The sequence below is a fragment of the Callionymus lyra genome, chromosome 14, assembly GCF_982586985.1.
Source record: "Callionymus lyra chromosome 14, fCalLyr1.hap1.1, whole genome shotgun sequence".
Taxonomy (NCBI): Eukaryota; Metazoa; Chordata; class Actinopteri; order Syngnathiformes; family Callionymidae; genus Callionymus; species Callionymus lyra.
In genome coordinates, this window is record NC_141831.1 from 14,939,427 (window position 1) to 14,954,163 (window position 14,737).

General features: G+C 38.2%; 3 protein-coding genes across 3 annotated transcripts in view; all 3 read right to left on the reverse strand.

The window, feature by feature from the left end:
- Positions 1-439: 439 nt before the first annotated feature.
- frmd8 (FERM domain containing 8) lies at positions 440-7,687 on the reverse strand. The gene is made up of 11 exons (XM_087807494.1): positions 7,533-7,687; positions 6,110-6,214; positions 5,863-6,030; positions 5,565-5,666; positions 4,576-4,634; positions 4,134-4,300; positions 2,951-3,166; positions 2,495-2,618; positions 2,261-2,410; positions 1,977-2,199; positions 440-1,918 (listed from the first exon to the last, which is right to left on the reverse strand). Exons 2-11 carry the CDS (start codon positions 6,198-6,200, stop codon positions 1,806-1,808), a joined length of 1,413 nt encoding a protein of 470 aa, XP_087663620.1. The 5' UTR covers positions 6,201-6,214; positions 7,533-7,687; the 3' UTR covers positions 440-1,805.
- A 1,543-nt stretch (positions 7,688-9,230) lies between these two features.
- rom1a (retinal outer segment membrane protein 1a) lies at positions 9,231-11,461 on the reverse strand. The gene is made up of 4 exons (XM_087807495.1): positions 11,312-11,461; positions 9,845-10,275; positions 9,516-9,762; positions 9,231-9,437 (listed from the first exon to the last, which is right to left on the reverse strand). The coding sequence occupies exons 1-4, from the start codon at positions 11,459-11,461 to the stop codon at positions 9,231-9,233; spliced, it is 1,035 nt and encodes a 344-aa protein (XP_087663621.1).
- A 2,406-nt stretch (positions 11,462-13,867) lies between these two features.
- LOC148066099 (uncharacterized) overlaps positions 13,868-14,737 on the reverse strand; it is a 7,405-nt gene continuing 6,535 nt past the window's right edge. Inside the window, exon 8 of the mRNA XM_087807672.1 lies at positions 13,868-14,623. Coding sequence (XP_087663798.1) covers positions 13,868-14,623 — 756 coding nt within the window. The remainder of the gene's footprint in view (positions 14,624-14,737) is intronic.

Consider the following 14,737-nt stretch of genomic DNA (forward strand, 5'->3'; position numbering starts at 1 on the left):
TAACGAGGTAATAATGAAAAGAAATACCGTTACACAGCATAAATAAGAATACATGTCGTAATGTAGTTGATCATTTAAAATCTACAAAGCCTAAATGCGAAAATCGCCGTTGATATTACGGATATTCGGAATTAATAAAAGTATAATTATAATAATATATATTTTTTTAAATAAACTATAAGTAAGTAAGTCAATTATATTTGTAGATATTTCAGTCTTAATATGTGTACTGCGTTTTAATAAATAAAACTAGTGTACCAGGAAATTGGATAAGATTTTAAAAAACAAACAAAACAAAACAATCAAAATAAAAAAGCAATTTTCTTTTCAAATAAATCCATTACAGGTATTAATAAAAAGGATAGAAGCTGTATCATCTCCGTCATCAACTCATAAACCCGTACGAATTACTGCCACCACAGAAATCAAATGAATTAAACACAATACAAAAACATTTATTTCAACCATAACAATTATTAAATATGTACTTTGCAGTTTCCAGTAGCATAAACATTTGTTCTGATGCAACCCTTTACTTTTAAAGGCACTTATGAAAACCGTATATATGGCCCTTTATTGACCTTTGACTTCACCCATGCATTCAAAAGAACCTCTATCATTTGTTTTTCTGTAACAACAACAAGCCAACATTTCAAATGTTAGTGGGACACGAAGAAGTTTGATAGTGCATGATTTTACATTGTGTTGGAATGCCTATTCTACAACGCGACATGCATAGTCAACATACAAACCGTGATGCGTAAAAAGTACAGACATTTGACAGGTTACTTGTTCACGACTGAAGGCAGATTTAGTTTCGCTCAACAGGTTAGTATGGAACAAATAGAAAAGGTTACATTTTTAAGAAATTGTTAAAATTGATGGAATTTCCCTGCTGCTACCAACATCCATCTATAACAGCAAACATATTTAATGCATAGCTAAACTTCTAAACATTTGACCTCTCTTAGAAATTAGTAGTTAATAATAATCGGCATCAATCCTTTGCCAGGTAAAGAAGTAGTTGAGCAGTCATCGTACAAGATTGACTAGATATTATATCATGCTATTGTGTTGCAGGCAGCCATGAAATGTTTCTGGTTTTGATTTTAAGATGATCCTCAAAATCCAGGGGGATTTATTTATGAGCAAACTCAACAACATCCATTCCAGGCACATTGGAATCTGTCTGGCTTAGCAACATCTTTCGAAAAATCAATCCAGTTCCTTTGAAGATGTTGTTTTGGGTATTTTTCTCCCCTGAAAAAAAGGCTTTCGCTTGATAAGCTGTACAGACAGGTTTTTTTTAACTCTACTTATTTCTCACGTTAACATTAAAGTCCCATGATGCAACCAAAACTAAACGTTCACCAGTGTGACATAGTAGATCTTTCATAAGAATAAGGCACTGCTTGTTGGAAACAGTAGTAGAAATGTTACTTTGTTAGTTATGAAATATAAGTAGGTAAGAGAAAAAAATGTATAACAGTCGAATACATATATATATATAGTCCTGGCTGCAGACTTATATATATATATATATATATATATATATATTATGATTGAATTCTATCAATGACACAGCAGATCATTTTACCTAGTTTGACTTTTCAGCATCGCGGATAAATCGTTAGCATTTCTTAATCCACGTCCTTAAATAGATAAATATCATCACTTGCTATTCCCTCACTTGGTCCTTTTGCATATGGATTCTCTAAGTTTTCTTGAGGTGGAATCGGGTCATTCTTGATAAAAAATGTTCACGTTTTGGTCTTTGGAAGGCGACAGAACCGAAGCGAGTGAGTTCAACCTTGTTCCAGGCCCTCAGCCACCTGGACGGCGGAGTAAGTGAGCGCCGTGGGCTGCCGGCTGAAGAACGACGCGGCTCTTTTCGGCTTCAATCTTTTGATTTCCTTTCCTGCGAGACGGAATTATTACTTTTAAATCATTGTATTTTTTTTTGTCTCGGGACTCACCATTGTCCACGTAGCAGATGGTATTCAGCGAATGCACCCGACTGCACACAACACTACTTTGTCTGCGCAATTTGCTGCGTCGTCCTCCGCGACTGTTGTTTTCGTGGCCGTCCTGTCCCGCCGGATCGGTCGTGCTGCTTCTCCCCCCTTGTGCTGCAGAAGCTCCCTCCGATGCAGATGAAAGCTCCACACAGAACTCAATGAAGCCACTCATCAGCTCAGCCTAAAGAAAAAAGTGTGATAAATAGAGGGAAAGGACCCTGCAAGATCGTCTTGTTCTTTACCTGTTTGGAGTAGATCTTTAGCAACTTGTTCACGGCCGTTCCGTCCTCCTCTCCGTCAAACTCCAGCCACAGTATGTGCGAGTCTCCCTCCTCCTCGGGGTACGTGTGGTCCCAGGAAAGCTCATTGAATTGAAGGCCGAGCAGAACATGCTGTTCAAGGAAGCATAGGATTACGTTTGCTACGAGCGCGCAAGCTTTGTTTCCCCCTCGAAATTACGTTCAAGCATCGCTGACCTTTTCTTTGACGTCCATCACGTAAACTCCGTCCAGGCAGATTCCGACATTCACAGCTTTGCGTTTTGATCGATGCAGTAGCCCTTGTGTTTGTTTTTCAATCTCCCCGTCGAAGAAGCCGCAGCTGTTTCCAAAAGGTCATTAGACGAGAGATATATAGTCACGATTAGCACATGTGATGTTGATCCAGGCGGGACATTACAGTAAAAGTCCTACAGATTTATGGAGTGAGCCGGACCACGCTTACTGCGTTTGGTCAGGGTTCAATGATCTCTTTGAATAAATGTGTGCGAAGAAATAGAGAAGTTCTCTTTATCAACAAGCAAACTATTGACATTTGTGGACCTTTGCTAAACTTGGTCCATTATAAGCTGATTTATGATGATATCTATGGCGTTAAGACACAGCGATCCCAGCATCTGCCGAAACTAAGTTCCATTTCCTGCTTCATCATACCCGTAATAAGGCAGACTGTGACACGTGCTGAGGTATTGGTGTAGTAGGTCCGAAGGCTCTGACGAACTCCCCGCAGATGTGCCGATCTTCTTGTACTCTTCGACAAGACTTTGCTCCAGTCCCGCCTGACGACTGGACTTTCCTTTCAGAGTGGAGAACAGACCTCCGCTCCCCATCGCTACATGTTCAGGCACGAAAGATGACAGTTTTCTCTCTCTGTAAGAAGAGGACGAAAGAGATTAGTGCTGGTGATTATTTTTACATTTATCTAAGCTAAAGGCAATCCTTTCTCTCCTACTTATCATCGACATTCAAAGACACCTGTAAATAGTTCACTTTAATTGAGATTAGACCTACAAGAGATGACAAACATGCCCTTATAAGCCTTCCCAAAGCTGGCACATGAGAAGTGTTTTCAAGAACAGACAAGAAGCCACTTAACCTTCATCGAAATCTCAGTTGGCCTCGTTGACACCAATTGTATTAAAATCCTCAGCAGCTAAATCTCTCATGTCCCCTTAAAAGTAAAGGCAACAAAATGATGGATGCATTGCAGCGATCCTAGTGTGTGAGGCACTTGATACTGGGCTGCAAGTTTGAAAAACGACAGTTATCTCTATTAAAACTGTATATAGGACCATCTTGTTTCAGAGAAACCAGCTCCTGCAGATTCAGCAAAAGAGTATTTCTCCGTTTAGTTCAGAGGTGTCAAAAAACACTAAACTCAACTCAAAAATATTCTAAAAGTCAAAGTCACAGGCTTAACCAAACGTTTATTTAACAAACAATAATAGAACAATTCTGATTATTGCCCTTCCATTCTTGGAGGCGCTACCAAAAGTTATTTAAGAAACTATAATAGTACAATTCTGATTATTGCCTTTTCATTCTTGGAGGCTCTTAAACATATATTTATTTGTACTCCATCAGCACTTCCATCAAACTGGTTTTCTTTAGCATCACTTTTACTGTTATTGGAAGGCTCCGTTTAATTCTTGACATTCCTAACTTGTCATCTTATCTGGCAACTAGTTCACCACATCAACATAAACATGAATATACTTTAAGACCAAAATGACTTGGGGGACCTGATGAGACACGTCTGGTTTTGTAATTCAAGTGCACATTTGCTTCAAGGACAATATGTCCCGCCCCACGATAGCAAAATAAGTCATTCAAATACCGTATAGCCGAGGATAACTGCCGGCCTTCCAGTCCGGTTCCTTCCTCCAGTGCGAGGGATAGAGCTCCCAGACGTGCCCAGTGCTCGCGGTCGCAGGGGTATTTACCGGTGAGGATGTTTTCCCTGGCCTCCTCGTATAACAGTCTCAGCACTGCATCATCCCTTATCTGCACATAAGCGAACCAGTCGGAATCTGTGGCTCTTAAGGCTCCACTTAGGTCTGATTTATTGAACGTTCATGTGTAATAAAACTTCAATTCAGTGTTTGGAATTCAAGTGAGGAGATACAGAGCTATTTTCTTCCTCCTTCTCTACAGAATCTCTACATGTATTTAACAAAAACATGTGCAGAAAAAGATCATTAATAAAAGGAACAATAGTTTTTTAATCCAGATATTTCATGGTATCACTAAATAAAACAAGGTATGTGTTGTTAAAGTACCTGCAGCTCTTTAGATTTCTGATAAAACACGTTCCGCCGGTACTGGAGACAAGGTTCATCTGTGAAACAGAGTTTCGACATTAAAGGTTTTGACCCTTTTTTTTGCACCCCCCCCCCCAACGTTGTGCAATCCTCAGTGGCAGCAACCAGACAGAGTGGAGGCGTGAGCGAACACAAAACCTCCCACACAAACCCACTCCAGACTCCAGCTCCTGTACAAGAGGCCGTGCTGCCCACACCGCCAATCAAACCGAGCCATTATATCATTTTTGAAACTCCATCTTTCTAGTGCATTAGAGGGAAGCTGTGGCTGTTGAGTCGATAATTTTCTGCCTTTCTGAGCATAAGGCCATTTGTAGCAGTTTGATGATTATATTTCAGTATATGTGAGCATGTTAAGTTCTGTTTGATTGACTATGTAAGTATGTATTAGTTCTTTGAAAGGGCCTTTTTTAGACCAGGGTCACAAAGTGCTTGAACAATCAAAAGCAATACACAGCAATCACTGATGTAAGGAGGAGCCTGACCACGAATAGATCTGAAAGTAAGACATTTTAAAATTGATCCTGAAAGAAAATGTGAGTTCTCCTACTAGAGCGGGTCAGAATTCTCACTGCAGAGTTTTGTATTAACTGCAGGCGAGACAGCTCCTACTTGACTTGTTTGTATTTTGTTTTATTAAATAGAGACATAAGAGTTGCACATTTTAATAAGTATAATAGAATAATGACTAGTACATTTCCTTTTTTTTAAATGTTTTAAACTCTCATCATAATAGCCATTTTAAGTGGAACACAAATCATTTAAATGTAATTTTTAAGAGGTCATAGGATCCAGGTGGTGCTTCTAAAACCAAACATGGATAGTTTAAATGGAAATAAATTAACAATTTACAACAATTTAGAAGTAAATAGCAAATGACAGAGAAAGCCACAATCATGATCACAATTTAAATGCAATTTATCATCTTATTTTCTATTATTTCTTACCTTGAGAAATGTCTTCTTCTGACGCTTCAGTGAAGCGATAGAGCAAATCCTGCCACTGACGACACAACTTGTACGGTTGATGCCTCGACTTCAGCTGCAACTCTGGAGAACAGATTATTTATTTATTTTTTAACACAGACAGGACAGGCTTTTTTCAAGAATTCACCTCAAGTAAAATAGTGTACAGTCAATTTATTCCATTAAAACTTGACAGAAATCAGTGGTTTCAAGAAATGTATACTTAATACTCCCTTTCTTCTTGACCTTTTAACTACAGCATGTTTGTTGAATTTCTCACCGAGCAATGGAGAAGTCAGCCAGAGGGCGAAAACATCCTGTGCTGCCTCTGGAATATGAAGAGCATCTCGTATAGTCCTGCTCAACTCCAGCACGCCGACACTACCGAGGGCTTCAAGAGTCAAATGCACAGCACTTTCTCCAAACAGGTAAACCAGCACATCTTGAGCTGCGTGAAGAGCACAAATGATAAAGCAACATTAGAAAAGTGCAAATAGTAAACAACAATTGTTATTTTTTTGTCATACCACGTGACAATGTCGCAGAAGACGCAACACTTCCTCTTTGTGAAAGGTCATCTAGTGAGCTGTGGTGGAAACTGGAATCATCTCCCTCCATTTCTTTATCCTGAACTATTTTAAACAACAAAAAAAACACAAACCACAATTTAAGAAGAGTAAATAAACATAATTAGAAAATAAATACAACCAACAAGTTCATTATCGTATGTATTTATTCACAAAATCTTACTGTAAAGCAGATGTTGGCGATCGTATTATGTCAGTGGCCACATTATATACTGTTACTGTATTAAGAATGCGTTTCTTATTTTATTTCCTTAAATGACATTCCACATACACAAAAATAAATATATAGTCAGTCAGTATATATTTGTAAACTACAACTGTTTTAAGGATGTGTTTTTTTCTTTTTCTTTTATTTTTATTTTTCAAAAAAATATTTTTCTGATAATATTTCAGTATATGTGAGCACATTAGGTTATCATTGAATGACAAGTTTTGAATTTTGTTTTATTAAAAAGAGACAAAAATAAGTAACTGATGGACTTGCACATTTTATTAGTACAATATTATTATATTTTCTCAGGGGCCACATTATATATAGTGGGAAAAGGGACTATGATCAAAAATATTTATTTAAAAACATAAACAAAGTATTTTCTTGAATAAGCTTTCGACTAAATCTCCTTAACTTCTTTTTTTAAACGTAGAGAAAAAAAATGTAATTTTCATATATTTTCAAATTGAAAATGAAGACATCAAACAGTGGTTTTATGCAACAACATCAGTCATTTCTAAATGTAATTTAATTTAATATAAAATGGGATATTAAAGCTTTTCCTTTTAAAAAGAAAAGATAAAAAAATTACCCATAAAATGAAGAAAAGGGGAGAAGAAAGATATTATTTAGACAGGTGATATTTTATATTCGATATATATTAGAAGATATTAAACAAGTTGTATGAAGAGTTGAACTAAGAATACAATTATTAGAAACATTTCTGAATGGTCAGTTTTATATCATATATATTATATATTTTTTACATGTATAATATGAAATAAGAAGTAAACAACACAGCAGTGTTTAGGCTATTTTGTACAGTAACAAATATAATATATAACAAACAAAAGTCGTTACGGTGTCAAGAATGATAAACATTATGGTGACGTTGAAAGTAAAATGGTCACAAACTAAAATTACATTGTAAAAAGTGCTTCGAAAAGCGACTTCTTGTTGTTAGCTATTAAGCAACACAGGCTAACGTAATACCAAACGTCACTTTAAGCGAGTGTCGCTTCCTTAAAAACACAAAACTCGACAACTACTGAGGTTTTAAAGAAGTTAAAAGAGGAAAGAAAACTGTTAGTCTTAGTTGTACAAAAGAACAAGATGATAACATTGGGTGAAAAGGAACGAGGTGTTTCTTACCGTCAATAACTGCAACCAACGTCTTCTCTTGCGTTCAAGGGAGGGAACGGCGAGGTCAGGACGGTATGAAAATGTACTTTTAATCACAATAAAGTACTTTTTATTCGAGGTACTCTTCTTGCTAGTCCACTTAGCGCCCAAAGACTGACGCTTTCCGGGCAGATGCAGTCGTGGGCCGTTTGGATGAATCGTATTTGCTGAATCCCTGAGAACTGGGCGTGACGCGAAAGGCTAAGTGTTTCATAGACATCCTGCTGAAGCTGTTATCTTAATATCCTGCGTACAGAAGATAATGTGAAAGCTTTAGCCACACATTTAAGCTAATTTTTACAAATACATTAACAGAAACGATCAATGGCTTAAAATGTAATGATCCTAAAAACGGACTGATGCGCTCATCTGTACGTAAACATCGGTGACGTCATTGCGTCGCTAATAGAAAAAAGTGTCAATACTTTTGGAAAACAAAAATAAAATAAATAAATTGGGAAAAAAAGACCAAATAACTAATTATAATGTCGAATAAAATTAATGACATGTGATTTAAAAATATTATTATAACATTTATCCCACTAATACTTATATCCAATCATTGAAATTAATGCTAAATGTAAATAATTCAACACTTGTTTTTTGTTTTCCCTAATAAAAAAAATAATACTGTGAGCATTTAGAAGTTTTTATTAAGATAAAAATTAATGTTACTCTAAATTTGAAACTTAAGGAAATATTGTTGTATTATCAAGACTACCATGATTAAAATAACGATAATAATCTTGTCAATATTTTTGATTCACAGCAAATATATATAAAAAAAACTCAAATTTGAAAAACGCACTCCAAATATTACGTGAATTAAAAAAGTATATTTAGGAATTAAATTGATTAGAAACAAAAAGAAAAAAAAGCGAATTATTCATGTGATATTCAAGACACTGTACAGGAACCTATAAATAAAAATAAATTAATGTATAAACAAAAATGTAAATGTATTTGTTATTATTATTATCAATATTTATTGTGAGGGCACATCTCTCATTTTGTATAGGTCCAATGTATGTATAAATCTTTATAAAAAAAAAAATTCTAAAGAAAACTCTGAGCAATAAACCACAATCACAAACATATATAGTCAATCAGAAAATAATTTAAGTTTATAGCAACATAAACTGTCATTATGTCTTTCAAAAGGTTGCTTTCATGGCTGTGAGGGGCAGCAAGTAGGCCATCGACAAACAAGATTAACAGCTTAAACCAAGTTGTCAGAACAAGAGGACACACACTCGATATGACATTCCTTTAATCGCAGCATCTAAATCCTCTTGCCCCGACTTAGACGAGAGAAAGTCTGGACGGAATCACTTTTATTTCATCACACGCTAAAAATGTCCAACATACGAAAAAGACATTTCTTGTCTGAATTCCACAAAATAGAATTTGAAATTTTATTAAATATTTTGTACAGAGACATTGTGTCGTCAAATCGTCGTCAATCGTTTGTCATATACAGGAAGTAGAAAAGTTTTTGGGTTGTTATCAGTTTAGAAACAACATTTTTTGGGGGGGCAACAGTCTTGCGGTTCACTATTTACAATAGCACATTAAATGGAATAAAAACTATGTCTAAATGCATTTTTTAGTGTGTTCTCTGTATTGGGGTTTTTTCTAAGAATCTTATTTACATGTATGTACACGCGCTCAGGCGGTCGCCGGAGCTCCGGGGTCACCTTCTTCCACCTGATTGGTCAGCAGCAGGAACTTCATCACGGGGTTGAGATACTCCATGACCGTCTCCTTGATGCCTCTCTCCAGCAGGTATCCTTCCGTCTCCACCTCCGTGTTTTCATTATCCACCACCGCCTCCATGGAGGTCTGCAGGAAGCGCAGACTGACCAGTACAGAGCCCTGAGGGGTAAAAAAAAAACATCATCATGAATCTTTTTTTTTCTCAAAAGATTTGAGACAAAACGGGATGAGATCCACCTGCAGGAGGAAGACGGAGAGGACCCCCGCCCCAATGGTGTTCATGAGGCCCATGTAGTAGTTGAGGAGGGCCTCCCTGCAGCCACGCAGGTAGATGTTGAGCTCCTCGGTCTGGTACTCGTAGTTGTAGTGGGCCGAGTTGTTGAGGAGCTGGTACTGGATGCAGGGCCTCGGGGAAGTGGGGTTGCAGCAGCTGAACGGGACCCCGTCCACCAGATACCGGCCATCAACATTGCTCTTGATTCGGCTGTGGATTGAAGAGTTAGAAGAGGATGAGTTGAGGAGGTTCAGGTTGTCAATGGGAGTGACCAGATGATTCAGGTACTTACTCCTTCACCTCCTTAGAGCTGAAATCCAGGTAGCGATTGCTGATCCACTGCACCTCGAACCAGTCCCTGTGGTCGTTGTTCCCGCAACACTGGAACTCCATCTGCATCCGGTCGATGTTCTGCTTCTGGAAGCAGCGGCCCGGCGTGTCCGTGTCCTTGTAGAAGCGGATCCCGTTCCTGAGGCCGGCCTTCAGCGACGACTCCAGGCTGCCCTTCATGGCGAAGCTCATGACGACGGCCAGGAGCATGAGCGCCGTGAAGAAGCACGAGGCGGCGAAGTAGGGCTTCAGGAAGCTCTTCCAGCGAGGGAACCGGCCGGCGTCCAGGGCGTCCTGACAGATCTTGGAGGCGAAGTAGTTGATGCCCAGAGAGGCCAGGCCCACGATCATGAGGGTGTTGGGTACGATGTGTATGTCGCCGTTATCCATGACCTGAACAAGATCAATCAAATGATGATCAAATGTGTTACAGTTGCCTTCACCTATGGCTTCCATCTTTATTTACGCAAAATAACTCAAAAACAGATGAACAGTTTTCAGTACAATTCTGCAAAACAATCTGTGTCAATTGTTGATCTACTGCCACCTGCTGGTTCCATTAAAATAATTGCGCGCCCTGGGAGTCACATGATAGTCTGCATGTTGCGTGATTGGCTGAAAGTTAAACAACATGGCTTAGTACTGTTTTGATATTGCCTTGGGGCACTATTATAGGAACAATTTTTATATTGAATATAAAAGGCTACAAATTCAGAAGTAATTCATTTAGAAAAACCTTTTTTTAAATTATTAAGATAAGTTAATAAAACTATGTGTACGAAATTATTTAAAAAAGAAATGTTTGAATTTCTATATTGAATTATTAAAAAAAACTCAACCTTTCAATATAGAAATAATTGAATTAAATTGTTCAATAAAATTCAAATTCAACCTTTCAATATAGAAATTGTTCCAAATCAAAGAATTTCATGCTTAAAAATAACAACAGTTTCAACCAAAGTGTAATTCAACCATTGAATACTCTGATGGCAGATACACTTCCAATGTTAGCACGATATAAACTATTGACTCTTGATAAGGGAATACAATATACTTCATAGCGCTTCATAGTGTCTACATACAATAAAAACATCTTAACAGATCCAGTAACTGAACAATTTACTTTCAAAATATCATTTAAATATTTCACTTTATACTATTTAGGTATAAAGATTTTACCTTTATTCTCAATAATTTTAATTATAATTGTAATAAAATGTTGATTCAATCAATCTTATTTTTTAACATTTGATCAGTCAAAATACAATTGTTAATTTACTTCAGCTCGATTTTAAAACATATTATTTGGGTTTTTTCAGTCACAAATGTGCACCTGGTGTCACTTAGTCTTCAATTTAATATTTTCATTTAACATCTAAAACGTACTTTTGTTTATACAACAAGCATAAGGTGATCATAGAGAGAGTACCTCTGCCCTCCTGCGCAGCTCCGTCTTGAGGACACAGCCCAGGGTGAAGGTGACGGCTCCGGCCACCGCGGCGCACCACGACAGCAGCCACAGCCCTTGAGCCAACTTCACCCTCTTCTGGAAGGGGAACTTCATCTTCATCACCACCATGTTTGCGAAGTGTCACAAGGGGAAGAGGGGAAGGAGAGCGAGGAGGCCACGAGGGCGATGCTGTCGCGTCTTTGGAGAAAGAAGAGTCGAGTTGATCAGATAATCCGGGAAAAATTAAGCTACAAAAAAAAACATTTTTTAAAAGCCTTATTTACCTTACTTGAGATGGTAATTGGTTGAGAAAAAAAAGTTCTGGTAACTTGTATGAACCTGCCAGTGTGCCACACAGTGGATTTGGCACACTGGATTTGGAATCCTTGGCTGATGGAAGCATCTTATCAGTAATACCTGCACATCCTATTAAAGTTGACCGTGAATTCAGGCCATTGTCTGCTCAGCATCACTTATGCAGGAGAAGTATGAGTGTGACAAATCAGATCTGACAGCTCGATGGATGTACTGAGTATTAAGTGACCGACGAGGATCCTCGAGGTCTCGCTATCAATCTCAGCCTTAAATGCAAAGAGCTGCATGAGTTACGGCGAAGAGAAAGTGTCTTGATTGATGTTTGTGGGTCGAGATTCAGTCCGTGTTCTCTATGCTGAGCAACGTTAAATATTTATTAGACAAAGCTTCTCCATGAATACAGTTTAGTCGTAATGTTGTCCCACTTCTTGGTATTTGGAAACAGTTGAACATTTCCACTGAAGATTGTTTGGAAATATAAAATATATATTAAACTGGGAATATTTCCCTCTTACTGCTGCAACTCCAGACACTAAAAAAAATAACAGAAAAATAAAAAATCTGCATATCCAGAAGAAAACGCAGTTTGAATTTTGACTCTGCTGAATCTGAAAACTGAAATTCTTGTATTGAATAAGTATTCAAGTAAACAGTGAAAAAAGTTTAAACGTTCACATAATGGAAAAAGAGGGATGTGAAAAGGTTGAAATTAACTGAAAAATAGTTAAGAAGAAAAGATAGAAAAAGAAAAAAAGGGAAAAGTTCAAGTAGAAGTAGTATTATAATTAGGAATATAAGTTTAAGTAATATAAGCAGTAGAATTAGCAGTAGAACTAGTAGTAAGAGTATAAGTAGAATTAGTAGTAGAATTAGTAGTAGAATTGGTAGTAAAAGTATGAGTAGAATTAATAGTATAAGTATAAGTAGTAAAAGTAGTAGTAGAATTGGTATTAAAAGTTCGAGTAGAATTAGTAGTAGAATTGTTAGTAAAGGTATAAATAGAATTAGTAGTAGAGTAAGTAGTAAAAGTTTAAGTAGAATTACTAGTAGAATTAGTAGTATAAGTATAAGTAGTAAAAGTAGAAGTAGAAGTAGTAGTGGGAGTAGAAGAACTAGTAGAATTAGTAGAAGAAGTAGCATTAGTAGTAGAAGTAGAAGTAAATTTGTAGTGGGAGTATAGGAAGTAGTGGAATTAGTAGTAGTAGTAGAAGTACAAGTAGTAGTAGAATTAGTAGTACAAGTATTAAAAGTAGTAGTAGAATTAGTAGTAGAAGTAGTAGTAGTAGTAGTAGTAGTAGTAGTAAGTAGACAAAAGTGTTTTTAAAGTTATATGAAGGTGTTGATATATTTACAGTACGCTCAGTATTCACACAATAAAAATGCTGATAATAACAACATTCTTTTAAAAACCCAATAAAAACACTTGAACCAACACTGTAATGCAACTTTATTAGTCATTATTTACGCGATACACAATAACACATGATTAAAGCATTCTGGGAGAAACAATCTAATATATTTACAACTAGAAAAGCACCTTGAGAGCGCACACTCCCGCCAAGGGTATCGTTTTATATGACAGCCATGATTCAACAATTGTGCAGAACCAGTCCTTAAATCTTTTTTTAGTGTCTTAAAGCAATATTGGATGATAAAAATAAGATTTTAAAGTTGCTTTATTTTAGTGACTAGATTGTATGCTGTGTTTTGTGATCATGTGATCCTCTAAGTTTTCCTATATCTTAAAATAACTTTATCCGTATATGGGTTTTTCCTGCAACCAATGACATCACGCCTGTCACTCATCGGTGGAGGTAACTATTGGTTACTTAGTCAAGTATGGATTGGAAGAAAACAACAAACTACACAAGTGACAATTAAAATAAATTATTGTGGTTCCAAAATAGCGAGGATAGGATATTTGTAGATGTATCAGACAGAAGGGGGCAGTATCATATATATATATATTTATAATATTTAATATACACTATATTTCCTGTGGATCACGTGACACATTTTCTTCGTAACGCACTGAAACTTCTACCTTTCTTTGAACTCTTAGGAACCTTTTACTAGCGTCCAAGATAAAAACAAATTTTCTGGAACAGTAAACTACGGGATAAATAAACTCTTATAGGAAAGTCAGCTCAGAGGTGAAATTGCTTTTTCCACGAACGGAGAAAAACCATTACGGTCGACGATAACACCGGAGCGGTCTCATCACAGCTCCGTTCGTTCCCCGTTCAGGATCTCGTCGGGAAGCCCTCCCGTCCAGCCGCGCATCTCGCCCCGGCTCAGACCTTTGACCTCGGCGTGCTCGCCGAACAGGAAGTGGCTGAACCTCTGCTCGACGGACTCCAGGCTGCTCTCTCCCTCCGACATCAGCAGATCCCTGGAGCCGCTGCTCCTCCAGTGATGGATAATCTCGTTATCGGAAATCTCGATCCCTTCGTCTCCAGGGTTGTGGAGGTCCATGAGGGCCTCCGTGCCTCGGAGCTCCTTCTGCATCTGATGGAGCGCCATCGGGAGTTCCTCCAGACTGGCCGATCGGACCAGGATATTGGAACCCAGGTTAGGGGCGAACGTGTATTCGTCCTCGCAAGCCAGGCCCAGAGGCATGTTGTTCAGGCTGGGGGGACAGGAGGCCGCGGGGGGCGGAGGCGGGAAGATCTCGTTGTGGATGGTGAACTGAAGTTGGGGAATCTGCATGGGACGCGCCGACGGACATCTGACGATCCCCTCCATCTCCATCTTACGGTTGTCCTCCATCCACGTCTGATCCCGGCCGAAGCCCGTCAGTATCAGCCTCGGCGTCTCTTCTCCCATTTCCGACCAATCGGATTCCTCCTCCTCCGGGACCGAGCCCAGGCATTGATCCTGGCCCGGAGGCTTGGTCTTTCCAAAACTCTGCTCGTCCATGAACTGAGCCGGGGGCGGAGCGAGAGGCAGCAGCGCCGGACTGAGGCCGTCGTCTTCCTCGTCTGGTGGGAAATGGCCGCTGATTTTTTTTGTCGCCTACGACCACGAAGCAGATTGTGAAGATGAAATGGTTGAAAAAGTGAATTTTTTTTTTATCCATCCATCCATCCA